At 42.9% G+C, this 14,345-nt stretch overlaps 2 protein-coding genes across 2 annotated transcripts; both read left to right on the top strand.

Moving 5' to 3' along the window:
* The first annotated feature begins 1,403 nt into the window (after nucleotides 1–1,403).
* Nucleotides 1,404–7,076, top strand: LOC136447400 (fibrinogen-like protein 1). The gene is made up of 5 exons (XM_066446296.1): nucleotides 1,404–1,704; nucleotides 2,948–3,313; nucleotides 5,201–5,397; nucleotides 5,658–5,829; nucleotides 6,082–7,076. The coding sequence occupies exons 1-5, from the start codon at nucleotides 1,450–1,452 to the stop codon at nucleotides 6,247–6,249; spliced, it is 1,158 nt and encodes a 385-aa protein (XP_066302393.1). The 5' UTR covers nucleotides 1,404–1,449; the 3' UTR covers nucleotides 6,250–7,076.
* Nucleotides 7,077–8,666: 1,590 nt separating this feature from the next.
* LOC136447330 (elongation factor 1-beta-like) lies at nucleotides 8,667–12,511 on the top strand. Its single transcript, XM_066446097.1, has 7 exons — nucleotides 8,667–8,842; nucleotides 9,525–9,650; nucleotides 10,437–10,560; nucleotides 10,891–10,957; nucleotides 11,296–11,421; nucleotides 12,052–12,119; nucleotides 12,398–12,511. Exons 1-7 carry the CDS (start codon nucleotides 8,763–8,765, stop codon nucleotides 12,482–12,484), a joined length of 678 nt encoding a protein of 225 aa, XP_066302194.1. The 5' UTR covers nucleotides 8,667–8,762; the 3' UTR covers nucleotides 12,485–12,511.
* Nucleotides 12,512–14,345: the final 1,834 nt, after the last annotated feature.

Here is a 14,345-nt window from a genome sequence, read left to right as displayed (position 1 = left end):
GTGTGATTGTTCTTATTTATAGGTGATCTTTTTTCCCATAAGAGATTCAAAATTCGCATTTTTAAGCTGAGAAAAAGGAAACAAGTTTGTGCGAAATATAGAACTAGATAAGAAGATAAGCTTGGAACAAAACCAATCCTTATTCAGGTACAATTCTGGTAACCGAGAGCCTTTCAAGGTTAAATCCACAGCCCACAAGTTTATGAGCTTTAGCCCCCCTTGTTCATAAGCAGCATACAATGTTTTCATTTTAACCCTCCTTGATTGTTCTTATTGTAACCCTATTGCACAATAAAAATCGTTGTCATCAAATGCGCCTTGAGAATCGACATAAGATAGTTGCAGGCAACACTTGCGGTTCGCTATGCAGGTTAAGATGTGCCAAATCGCTCGGTGCTCTGTTACCAGCAGCTGCCGAATGTCTGCGAAGCTGGCGCGCACGTGGACGCTATAACGCCTGATTGAGACAGACACAGATACACAGGGGTGCTTGATGCCTTAAAACATTTGCCTCGACCTGCGTGACCTGCGCAGATGTCTCAGCGCCCTACGGGACGACCTCTTTCCCCTCCCGACCACTTGTTGTTTGACCGATAGTTGCCTCTTCGTCTTTGACGCTCCGGCAAATATCGGGTTAGACATCGTTGGCATGGCATTGCAGCCTATCACACACACGAGGCCTTAAAGGAGTGTTGATTGAAACAAACAATGCTTCCTTATCGGCGTTTGAGCGATAAACCATGTGAACAATTATCATTTCAAATCAGCACATACAGGTCTTTGGCAATACATCATTTGTAGAGTGGATTCCTTACAACATTTTTTGAAAGACGGGGGAGGCATTTCCTCAAAGCTATTCGAGTTCAGTGTGGATGATGAGGTGATCCCATTGCCTTCGTCACGCTACAGTTACATTAGTTAACTGATGGTTAACCTTGTCCCCAGAAATTCCACATTGCACAGCGAGTTCCAACATTTTTACCACATGGCGTTCGCACCAAATACTTTGCCAATTGGCAGAGACAACATTGCGTCATGTTTGGTACGTAGAAACGCCACATCAGAACATTCGGCCATTCAGAACAGCCTGTATGTAATGAGGCACGCGCGAGAACACGGTATCTCTGGCAAAATCTGGGCCAACGGCGTGCTGCGCATAGCCTCAATAGCAGGCTACGCAGAAGGCGTTTCGCCACTGCAGTATAATTTAGCAAATATAATTATCGTTCTTAATGACTACCATGTCCACCTGGTTACAGATGTTGTCGACTACTCAACCCATCGAAGTGCGTTACCAATCAGAAAACAGTATTTGCCTAAACATTCCAACATCGAAACGCCCACCAAGGAGGCTGATTTGGAGGCTACGGTGTAGCGCGGACTATAAATGACGTCGCTGCTCGGGACACCTTCAGTCGTCCGCAGACCATCGCCCAACGCACATCCAACATGAAGGGTTCCGTGAGAGGAGCGTTCCTGGCCGCTGCGTGTTGCCTGCTGCTCGGCGCACTTGTGGAGGCGCAGGACCAGACCATGGGCCCTGCACTGGTGGAAGGGCACGTGGACTACAGCGGGCAGATGTCCTGTAAGATCATCTGGCCCACTCCAGCCGACAGGGCTAAAGAGACCGCCAGGATCGCCGCGCTCGAGACGAGACTAACTGAGCTGGAGAAAATGGAAGACCGGCTCAAAGAGCTGGAAAGCGTGAGTTCCTTTACTTTGGCATAGAACGTGTTAGAATTCTGGTTTGGCAGCAGCAAGCATAACTCGAAAGTTAGAAATGAATTTTCCTGATTTTTTTCTCGGTGGGCAGGTCTTGGCTCAAAGAACTGGAAAGCGAGAGTTCCTTTACTTTGGCATAGACTATCATGTGTTAGAATTCTGGTTTGTTTATGGCAAGCAAAACTCAAAGTCAGAAATGAAATTTCCTGATTTTTGTCTTGGTGGGTAGGTCTTGGTTCAAAGAACTGGAAAGTGTGAGTTCCTTTAATTTGGCATAAACTATCATGTGTTAGAATTCTGGTTTGTTTGTGGGAAGCAGAACTCGAAAGTTAGAAATGAAGTTTCCTGATTTTTTTTCTCGGTGGGTAGGTCTTGGCTCAAAGAGCTGGAAATCGTGAGTTCCTTTACTTTGGCATAAACTATCATGTGTTAGAATTCTGGTTTGTTTGTGGGAAGCATAACTCAAAGTCAGAAATGAAATTTCCTGATTTTTTTTCTCGGTGGGTAGGTCTTGGCTCAAAGAACTGGAAAGTGTGAGTTCCTTTACTTTGGCATAGAATATCATGTGTTAGAAGTCTGGTTCGGCAGCAGCAAGCATTACTCGAAAGTTAGAAATGAAGTTTCCCGATTTTTTCTCAGTGGGTAGGTCTTGGCTCTAAGAGCTGCAAACCGTGAGTTCCTTTACTTTGGCATGGTCTACCATGTGTTAAAATTCCGGTTTGTTTATGGGAAGCATAACTCGAAAGTTAGAAATGAAGTTTCCTGATTTTTGCTCGGTGTACCGATGGGTAGGTCTTGGCCAAGGAAACAAGCCAAGGTGTTCATTCTTTAACTTCCCAGTTACTGTTAGCTTCTCTTTCGAACTTCATCTTGTGGACGTACTAAAATAAACTCCTCCTTTTTGTATTAGCCTTCTTACCACCTGTGTCAATGAAACGTATGAAAAGCGCCGTTGTCAGATTACATTCTTGTTATCTAAAGTCATGTGGCGGTGTCTTCGTAAGCTCCGACTGGGTACTTGGACTTTATACTCTATCGCCCATCTTCAGGTTGGATTCTTAGCAGATAGAAGAAGTCCTTTTGTCCTTGTGGTACGCACTGAGAGCTTGTTGGATCCAGTCAGATACTGCAATCATTTAAAGAAATTGTGCTAGCAAATGACTTGAGTGAACAATTCCTAAAGGGAGGGTGAAACCTGACAAATTTTCTTTCTTCTTTTCTCCAGCGTTGCTCCTCCTCCTCCTGTAGCGCCGGTGATGAGTCATCTGATTCTTCCTCCTCCTCTTCCTCTTCGTCTGCACCATCCTCTTCCTCCTCCTCCTCCATCCTGACGTCCCTGAGACAGTGGTCCAGACAAACACAACCCGGACAGCCGCAGCCGCCACCGCGCCGACCACAGCCGCCGCCACGAAGGCCTCCGCCGGTGGTGTCCACGGGCGGAGGGGACCCGACCCGCAAGGACTGCGCCGCCCTGTTCAAGCGAGGGGAGCGGCGTAGCGGAGTGTACCAGATCTACCCCGCCGGCATCCGCGACTCGCTCGAGGTCTACTGCGACATGGAGACCGACGGAGGCGGCTGGACAGTCATTCAGGTAAGGGGAAAGCTATCTCTTCTCTCGAAGCTTAATGCTGGAGACGCGGAAGCGTTAAGGTTTATTCAATAGATGATAGTGAGATGGAGACCGACGGAGGCGGCTGGACAGTCATTCAGGTAAGGGGGAAGCTCTCTCTTTTCTCGAAGCTTAATGCTTGAGACGCGTAAGCGTTTTAAGGTTTTTTCAATTGATGACAGTGACATGGAGAGCGACGGAGGCAGCTGGACAGTCATTCAGGTAAGGGGAAAGCTCTCTCTTCTCTCGAAGCTTAATTTCGTTATCTATTGTTTGCTTCAGGCTCAAAGTCAAAGACCCATACACCTCGCCACCGCGCGCGTTTTTGGCCAAGCACACCGGACCACCCCTTCTCTTCTCGATACGTGCGTTGGGTTCCTTTACGTTTTTTTTCTTCGCCATGGCTCGCATTTACAGCAAAACACACTTGGTCTCCTCGATAAGTTGGGTTGGGTTCTTTTACGCGCCTGCCATGCGCACGGATAAAAAGTTATATGAAGTATCACCAAAACTTTATTTCTACTGAAGCGAACCCAAAGGCCCCTTCTGGATTAATGAGAACGAGTTGCAGTCAGTGATAGACCTTACAAAGGACTAATTTATACCAAACTCGATTCTGGCTTTGTTTTAGCTCCTCTAAAATACCTATTGGATCATTGCCAGTTTGAAGCATTCCTAGCATATCGGAAGTATTTCAACAAAACGATGAGAACTTGAAACACGATCAATCTGACACAACTCAACTCCGGGCATTCCAGAGAGAAGACTTAAAGTGATTTAACCGGGATTCGAACCCTTAGCCTTGCCATAGCTGCAGTATTCACACGCCAGGGTGCACGTTACGGCATCACCAAGTGAATGATATTTTTCCGGGACTCCAAAAGTCAACGAGATAGCGGGAAACGCCGTTTTGCAGATTTGGGAATGTACTTTATGTATGAAATGGTTAAAATTTTGTACAGTTCCATGGTGAAGTCACGTGCCCTGTGATGGAAAAAGACTTTCGAAGATTCCTGCCCCTTTTAGAAGAGGCGAATCTTCATTTTTCTACAATTGGTCAACATCAACGATCGCTCAATTGTGATCGCTCATGTTTATGAGAATTAGAACGTGTAATCTTACCACTGAAACCCAATTACAAACTGGATTAAGACATAATAGTTTTATCCTGACAATCTTGGTGTGATGCCAGAAACCCAAGACTGTCTTCAAGGGTGTCGGAAATCTGACTTAAGCCCTCCGTGCAGGCATTGACAGACACTACCCACACGTTGGGCTTGATAGTCAATGAGACACCCTGTCATGTGGGCACGTGAATAACAACCTCTGGAGAGTTCCCCGAGATATTTGCTGACTTCATCAGCTTTCCTTTCAGCCTCTGACAATGCTTCGGTCCCATTTTCAATCCGGGGCCCGGTCGGGCAGCTTGTCGTAACGAAAAATATTATATAAAAGACAACAAAAGACACAAAACGTAAAGAATTACTCCTAACCATACATTGTGCATTTTCTTGATATGCATTTTCTTAATCTGCATTTTTATTTCTCGTTTTCGCAAACAGCCCGGCCGGGCCCCGGATTGGAAATGGGGGCGAAGCATTAGGTAGTAGACCACAGTATTCATTCGTACTACGAATGTGACCTTACGAAAGTCCCTGTACTTTCGTCGCGTCAATTGAATATTATAATAAGTGTTCTCGACGCAAAAGAGCCACCTACTTCGGCTACTTATAGCGGTGAGAAGCAGCACTCCAGTCAGAAGCTCTGAGGAAGGTGTCTGACAGACATCTGAACGTAAGAAGATGCGGGACATTACTGGTTCTGTAAAAGAAAAACTCCAATATCCTTTGATTATCTTGCACTTCACAGCGTCGTCTTGACGGCAGCGTCCCGTTCAACCGAGGCTGGGCGGAGTACAAGGCCGGGTTCGGGGATGCGAGAAGCGAGTACTGGCTGGGGAACGACAACATCCACCACCTCACCAGCAGCCAGGGAGACTACGGGCTCAGGATCGACCTCACCAACTGGGAAGGGGAGTCCCGTTATGCTAAATACGAGAACTTCAAGTACGTACAATTTCTACTTAGATTAACCATCCTAAATTGTCTTCACCTAATCAACATTTCAATTCAGAGTTCTGGCATACTAGTACTATACAACCTGGTTCTCTAGTTCTTTCCATTAGTCACTTCCCATTAGTCAAAGATAATGGATGCTGTCTGAAACGTTTTCAGCTGCTTGAGTAATTGGTTTTGGCGTATCTAATTACCTATAAGTCTAACCTTCATCAACGTACGTATCAAACCCTTATAATCTTTTTTCACAGGATCGCCGACGAGAGCGAGAACTACCGGCTGAGCCAGAGCCGTTACTCGGGTAACGCCGGCGACACCATGACCATCGGGCTCCTGTACGGGAACGACCGCCAGCAGTTCTCCACCATCGACAGAGACAACGACGCCAACAGGATAAAGAACTGCGCACAAGACTTCGGCCAGGTAAACCTGGAATCCACCCTGTTCTAGATCCCTTTCGCTCCAACGATAGCTCCTACACAGAATACATATTTATATATTTGGCAAAGGGATGTCCCTGCAGTCTAAAAGACGGATGACGAATAGCACCGAGGAAATTTCCACAGTTCATTGACATGTACCTATCATAATGTCGACCCTTTCACGACCAGTGGAAGATTAAATCTTCAACAAGCTAATCTGGATCGAATTACATTCTATTTTTTTCCATTTCAGGGTGGTTGGTGGTACGGGTCTTGCAGCCACACCGACCTGAACGGCGAGTACCTCGGCAACTGCGGCTTCTACTGCGCCTATGGCAAGGGCGTCTACTGGTCCAAGTGGAAGGGCTGGGAGTATTCACTCAAGGAAACGGCCATGAAAATCAGGCCGAAAGATTTCTAAAGTGGGACATTTACGTAAAAACAAACGTGAGTGTGTAATAGCGTGAAAAGGGTTGCACTTTTTGTGTGCAAAACGAACAGTGTTAAGCGGTATGTGATTTATCAAATGTATGTTTTGCTCTGTCTTCTGTTTTTTAACAACGGAGGCGATAGATAGAATCACAGCCAGACAACCGTCTGCAAATCCTGACCACAGTAGAGTGTGATGCTGTCAACTAAGACATCTGTTTATATAAAGACTAGATAGGATAGAACCAGTGCTCTTTGTATCATCAGTAACGCTTTAGACCGTATCTAGTGTGTAACAGGCGACGCCGATAGAACACGTACACATGATGCAGGGATCCGTGATATGATGACAAGCTCAAAGAGCGTACTAACTTTAACAGGAGAGCACTACGAGAAGACGACGCAAACGCGTGAAACAAACATAAAAAGACGTAAGATATTCCAAATCAGTGTTCTAGCTTTGCGGTAGATGTTGGTAGGCATAAAGTCGCTGTGTAGGTTTCAACACTTGTTAGTTAAGACCAAACTCTCTCTTTTGGCTCAACATGCCACAAAAATGGAAAGTGTGCGTTGTATGTAGTAACCTCGATGAACAGTATTCAAGAAATGCTGTTCGTTTGCGACAATGAATGTGGCAAATATCATTATTTTTTTAACGTTTCCTGAAGGTGTGTATGGAACATGTGACATGTAATGTCAAATGAACATCTGGAAGTTGATGATTTGATGATATGGCAACTGGTCACATGTTGATATCTAGTAACACTTAATCAGTTGTACTATCCATGATATTCAATAAATTTTTGTTTTGTTTTGGAATGAATGTTGTCGTTCATCTTGAAGAAAATAAGCCATAGTCAGGAGATTATGACTTTTATGTTAGTTAGATTGAAACACATTCCTAATGGTGTAATAAACTCGCAAGAGGCAAATAAGATAGATAATAAGTGGAATTCTCAATGATGGTTTAAGATAGTGCAAGTTTGAAGCAGCAGAAAGATTCCATCCTTAAAGTGTATGAATATTTTAGTCTTAGTCGTAGTATGTCAAAGTCACACCCAAAGTCAAAGAAGATGTGAAAGAACAAAAATGAAGAATCTATTGTTGGGTATGGCATACTCTAACTTAATCATTTCTGGGAACCAATCTTTCATACTGAAGGGAACTTTTTATTTTGCTAATTTTGTTTAAATATTCGCACCCTCGCATCAGTTTTTGGGTTCCAAGAGGATGTCATCCATATAATCGAATCAACATGGCCTAACTCATGTCCAAACATATTAAAGACCCACATAACACTACGCCATACCCGAGTTGGTGTATAAATAGGCGATCGTATTCACGTTTTCTGACAGTGCGAGCATCACGACAACTTCCGAACATCTTCGGAAGCACACAACAGGACAAAGAAGACGTCGACCACATACAACAGGACTTGGAAGGACCTAAACTTACCGTAGCAATCTCTTCAAAATGCCGCCATGAATATTCTGTCCGTCAAACTTCAGTGGCTCCTCTAGCGGTTGTAGCTTATACTGCACTGAATATTTTCTACTCCCTTGAATAGTATCAAATGTGGATAGCGATATACTATCATGGAGATATTTAAGTTCCCATTTGCTGGAAAAATAAGTTCTCCTACGGATTTTCTATGTCATGAACATAAAAAAGGCTAAAACAAAGGAAACCCCATGCCCGTAGCCAGGATTTTGAATGGGGGGGTTCGTTTTAATGTTTGAGGGACCAGCGAGCGCCGTAGGCGCGAGACGAGCGCCGCAGGCGCGAGCTTTCTAGGGGGGTCCGGGGGTATTCCCCCCCGGAAAATTTAAAAAATTGAACCTTCTGATATGGCATTTCCTGTGTTTTTGAGAGGGTTTTAAAGAGAGAAATCAGAGACAAAGTTAGCAGTTTTTTCTAGGAATTCCAGCTCCGCTGGTGTGATACAAATAAGTCCGCCTAGAAAAAAAAAACCTTGTACATTAAAAAGTGGACCTTCGCGCGTTTCAAATTCTAAGAATTGAACCTTCTGAAAGGGCATTTTCTGTGTTTTTGAGAGAAATTCAGAGGAAAAATCAGAGACAAAGTTTTTTCTAGCATTCTAGCTTCTGTGGCGTTGCTGTGATACAAGTAAGTCCGCCTTGAAAAAAATCTTGAACATTTAAAAGTGGACCTTCAAGCCTGAAAAAGTGGACCTTCAAGCCTAAAAAAGTGGACCTTCAAGCCTGTGGGGGGGTTCGGACGAACCCCCCGAACCCCCCCTGGCTACGGGCATGAACCCACATACCTCTCACATTTACTTGTACCCCCGAACGTTGAATAAACAGCCAGCGATGATTGGTCGATATTTTCTAAAAGCTTACAGTTGATTGGTTAGATTTCCAATAGGTGATTTCGTCACCGTAGACGTTCGGTTCAGTCCTTTTACTCGTGGAAGATCCGATTCCCGGCAAATTTTTCCCCAGCTCCAAGAATTTTGGGCTAAAAACGCCATAAAAACACATCAAGATGGGATTTGGCAACATTAAGACGAAGGATGGTCAGAAGCAGCTGAATGACTTCCTTGCAGATCGCAGTTACATCGAAGGGTGAGTAAAAATGTGATTTTTCGTGCGTTTTTTTATCCACGTGTGCCGGTTCATGAAAAGGGGAGGGGGCATGCCACATCTGCAGATTTTGATATTTGTTTTACTTGCGTAACGCACTACATTAGTTAGTGCATGAGCAGCGACTAGACTGACTATTAAAAACTCATTTTCAGAATACGTAAAAGATGAATATACTAAATAAATTCACAAATACTATACAGACAAGAAGGTTGAAATTATAGAACCTTCTTGAACGTTCAGCGGTCTATCAATATCAAATTGATCCTAGATTGCGTATGGATGTAATATGTTGATTGATAGATTCATTGAATTCTGGATTTTTTTTTCAAATTTAAACCAGAAAAAAATATGAAATGCAGTAAAGCCAATTGATGGCATATCAATATTGTAAAGAAAGCCATACATCAATATAATTGATAGCCTAACATAACAATATTGAGTGTACGCCAAAATATTATGACAGCAACTCAAGCAACGATACGATTTTGATACAGACATTTCAGACAGCGTCTGTTTCAAAATCATATCCAGTTGCTTGAGGTACTGTCATTGTGGCGTGCCTTATTACCTCTAACCTTCCTCAACATAATATTGGGTGAAGACAATCGACAATCTTTTTTGATCAATAGAGTGATGGAATATTGCTATTTCCCTGCCGCAGATATGTCCCATCCCAGGCCGATGTGGTGGTGTTCGAGGCCCTGTCAGGGGCGCCCCCTGCTGACCTGTTCCATGCACTGCGCTGGTTCAAGCACATGTCATCGTACAAGAAACCGGAGATGCAGAGGTGAGGAGACAATCTAGTGGAAATTTTGTTAAATATTTCTTTGAAATTGTTTGCTTGTATTGCTTACCCGCTAAACAGCCTCATGCCGTGACACACCAGGTTTGTAATGAAGCATAGCCTCTACCAGGCTCCAGACGTGGCTGGAAAGAGTAGAAATCGGCAAAATAGACAGATAGCCTACCAGAGGAGTTGGCCAGCCGACAGATTGAATTTGCCATGTCACATCGGCTGGCCAACTTCTCTGGTATCTGTCTAATTTCAAGTATTTGGCTGATTTCTACTCTTTCCAGCCACGTCTGTAGCCTGATCAGTGTTCTCGCCAGGCCTTTTCAGCATAGCCGCCCCCGATGCTGTGATCTGGACCCCCGATGCTGTGATCTGACCCCGATGCTGTGTTTCAATGAGCATAGGGGTGTATCTTTCTGGGAAGAACCTTCATAAATCTTATAAAAGTTCATATTTGGCTTTAGAATGAGTATGTGACAGAGGAAAAACTTAACTTCACAAAATCTATCTTTCAAAACGCAGGAAATAGTGTCTTATTTGGTGATGAATTTCAGAATTTTGTGCGGGAAGATGCCAGACTCCCAACCGTTATCATGTCTTTGGCACTCCCCGAATGACTTGCCCCGTGCAAAGTTGGCCTTCTGTACCTGACCCCTATGCTGTGAAAAAATCCTGGTGAGAACACTGCTGATAGTCTGTAGCCTACCACCAAATTAAATCACAGTGGACTTAAAGGCATTTACAGTACGTTGACACAAAATGCCCCCTTGCGTTGTCCAGTTGGCCTGGAGTGAAGCAGCCCCTGGGGAACTACGGACCGAAGGGCGGGGCAGCGGCTGCAGCAGCAGACAGTGATGATGATGACGATGATGATGACATTGATCTGTTCGGATCTGATGATGAGGTAAGCCAAGGTTACTTGGAGCAAATGATTGAATGAAGGGATGAATGGATGAGTGTGTTTGTGATTAAATGAATGGGTGAGTGATTGAATGAAAGGATGAATAGATGAGTGAATGATTGAGTGAGTGAGTGAGTAAATGAATGGATACCACTAGCTATTCATTCATTAGATAAATAGTTTTGTTAATTCAGAAATAGTAATCTATTTCTACGGTACTGTACATGGTTATTTTCTGTGTTTGTAATGGCAAGATTTTTAAACGACTTTAGATCTCTATTGTATCGAGTGTTAGATTAAAGCCAGTTAATTTTTGTGTTTGTTCTCGATCAGGCCGATGCCGCAGCAGAAAAGCTGAAGGAGGAACGCCTGGCTGCCTACGCAGCCAAGAAATCCAAGAGTAAGTGGAACCAGTCTCTAATACATGTAGGACCCACATTGTTGTGTCCTTGGTGAAGGCACCTTATATCACATTCCTGAAAATATTGGAGGAATGATATCAGAATGGCCAGGCATGATACTAAAAAGTAAAACACTAAGATAAGAAAAACAGAAAACCGAGACGGGACTGGGTGGAGAAAACTGGTTGCTAGGTCTTCTGTGGTGCCCTAACGGTCCTATATTTAGATTAAAGTAAACATGAGCTGAGAGTCTGTGAGACAGAACTGATTTTTGTATGTCATGGTTTACAAGTTACTTGAGTCAGACTCAGAACGAGAGCTTTTGCGTTCCTTCCAGAGCCCGCTCTGATCGCCAAGTCCATGATTATCCTGGACGTGAAGCCGTGGGACGACGAGACAGACATGAAGGAAGTGGAGAAATCCGTCCGCTCCATCGTCACCGACGGTCTGGTGTGGGGAACATGTAAGTACAGTTCACATTACAAAACCCACATTTCCGTCATGTCATTCGTCTTCCACTGTCTCGGAAAAAAGAAGTCGACCCCAATAAGTTAGGATTTAGAGTCAGTAGTTAGACTAGAGTAGTCACATGTTATATTGTTTATCATTTTCCTTCTTATCTTATATGTACTTGCAATTAGCCTATGGGCAAGAACCTTTCAGTTATTAGTGTATTGCTCTAAAGCAGGCTATTAGCTAGGATTTAAAGAGATTGGGGGGGGGGGCAAACTTCCCCAATGGGCTTTATGAATTAAAAACTACTTGATAGCTTTGCATGTCAATACAATTATTAGTACATTGCCAGTGCTCGAAATACATTTTTTCGGCTACTCGCTAAATTGCATGACACTTCCGTAGTGCAAAGAAGAGTTTTTTTACACATGTAGAATTGCACCTTCAGAATATTTCTGGATGCAAATCTTGAAAATAGCCTGCAAATTGCATGTTGCATGTGATTGCATTTCGAGCCCTGATTGCTCTAAACTAAGAGTCTAAAGCACATTGAAAAGGCCCTTCAAATGCAGTTGTCTCCAAAGCTCTCTGTGGCTTACCATTATCTGATCTATAAATTCGCCTTTTTTTTTGTCCACAGCTAAGTTGGTTCCTCTGGCGTATGGCATCAAAAAGTTGCAGATCAGTTGTGTTGTGGAGGATGACAAGGTAGGGTGTCAAATTACTATATATACTTAAACTTCATGTATGACATATATTGTATGATTCTATACTATGAATAATATAAACCTCTGCCATGGAATGTTAGCAGCAGTTGCAATGGTCAAGAATCTTGAAATTGTTCACTTCATATGAAGGTCCTACAAAAATGAGAAAAATCTTAAGAAAATTTTATAGAAGAAAGTTTGCCTAGCTAATGGTTATGTCTTAATGTTTTAAGACGTCTTGTGTTGCATTTTCTCTAACTTGTCGTACTTTCTTAACAGGTTGGCACAGACTTCTTGGAAGAAAGCATCACGGCGTTCGAAGACTTTGTTCAGTCGGTCGATGTAGCTGCCTTCAACAAGATCTAGTCTGTTCCACCCCCAACTCAGTATACCTACAATAGCTGAACAGTCCAGCTGCCCCCAGCACCAACTTTAACCTGGCTAAACAGCCTCCTTATATGTTGTGGTTACCAACACTTCTAGGTACCTACCTAGTCCCTCGACTTCAGATTGTCATTGGGGGGGGTCAAGGTAGACCACCTATTCCTCCAACCTAGTCAAAAGCGACCTAATTTTCATTTGGCTCTTTGGTCTATCTCTGGATAACCGACACACAATTCTAGAAGAAATGAAATAAATATTCACATGATAATTATAAGATAAAGCAGCCATATTATTGAGGGTGCTGTGTACCATCTTCAGCTGTGTCTGTTTACAAGACCTTTGTGCAAAATTAAAGAAAATGATGTGAAAAAACGAAGTTTTGATGCGTCTGTCTTTATTTCTGAGGCCCTAAACAGGAAAATACACCTATCCTTAGTCAAGGGACTCAATGGACTTGAAGAAAGTGGTCACAGACTCACGGTAGACAGGTGGTCACTGTATACATACCTGGGTCTACTTAAAGGAAAGCTACACAAAAAATTGAAAATCCTTCTATGCTATGCTTGATATTTTTCAAAGTCAAATTCTTACTTCAAGTTGTTTCACATAAGTCCGTCATAGTTCTGGGATTTTCCACAGTTTGCAACGTATGCCGTGCTGACGCCTTCTCGCCTGATAATTGAATTATATGACGTCAGTGTTTCAGATTTTTCTCCTGATGATTGAATTTTAGAACACTGACGTCATATAATACAATCATCAGGTGAAAAATTCGAAACACTGACGTCATATAATTCAATTATCAGGTGAGAAGGCGTCAGCACTGCATAAGTTGCAAACTGTGGAAAATCCCAGAACTATGACGGACTTTGTGAAACAACTTGAAATAAGAATTTGACTTTGGAATATATTAAGCATAGCATAGAAGGATTTTCAATTTTTCGTGTAGCTTTCCTTTAAAGAATAATCTAAAGCGGGTATCTCCCTGGACTGCACCAATACCATTGAAAGACGTTCGCAAAGTGGCTCAAATCAGCGTCAATTTTTACAGGTTTGCGTAGCAAAACCTTTGTTGGATCTGTTGGTATGTGTGGTGGCCGCCATCTTTAATTGTGATGTCACAGGGTCGCCATACCATTCTATTGGGAGGGGTGTTTTTTGGGGTCGCTAGCGTTTATTCTAACAAATTGGCACACAACTGTCACACATTCAACTCAAATAAAAAGAAAAATTCAATACCAATTCATATTCATAAAAAGACCCCATAATCGCTAAATCTACCGGTAGTTAGCCTTAAATTGGGAATTTTTTTAAGATCAGAAGAAAAAAGGTGCAATCACTGCAAATTTCTTTATAATTAATCTTAATCTGAGTATCCTTTTTTAAATCCAGTAGCAACACTGCGATTTTCTGATAAAATGATCTTGTATCTGATTTGGAGCCGAAACTGAGAACATGATATTCCAGGCGTAGCAAGTTTGTAGAGGTCAGGTATTTTATATGTGTTTTGTATGTCAATGGAAAATTGGCAAAGATGGTGCAATTTTGTAGTGCAATTTAGCGCAGCCCAGTGAGGTACCACCAAAAAGTGACCACTATACTAATAGATAGGTGGTCCTTATGCAGTTATGCATCCCAAGTTGGGATGTGTACCTAAACGTAGCATCAGGCGCAGGTCTATACCTGAACTTATTTGACAAAGCAACCTGTGGTCTTCAATGATGACAGAAACATGAATAAACAGTTAACAGAATGTTTATTCAAACTTCAGGTATCTTATGCAGAGAACTCATGCTTTTGAGAGGATCTCAAATCAAGATGGTGCTGATTTCAACGACCATAC

The sequence above is a fragment of the Branchiostoma lanceolatum genome, chromosome 13 (genome assembly GCF_035083965.1).
Source record: "Branchiostoma lanceolatum isolate klBraLanc5 chromosome 13, klBraLanc5.hap2, whole genome shotgun sequence".
NCBI classification, from domain to species: domain Eukaryota; kingdom Metazoa; phylum Chordata; class Leptocardii; order Amphioxiformes; family Branchiostomatidae; genus Branchiostoma; species Branchiostoma lanceolatum.
This window is presented reverse-complemented; position numbering and strand designations above follow the sequence as displayed.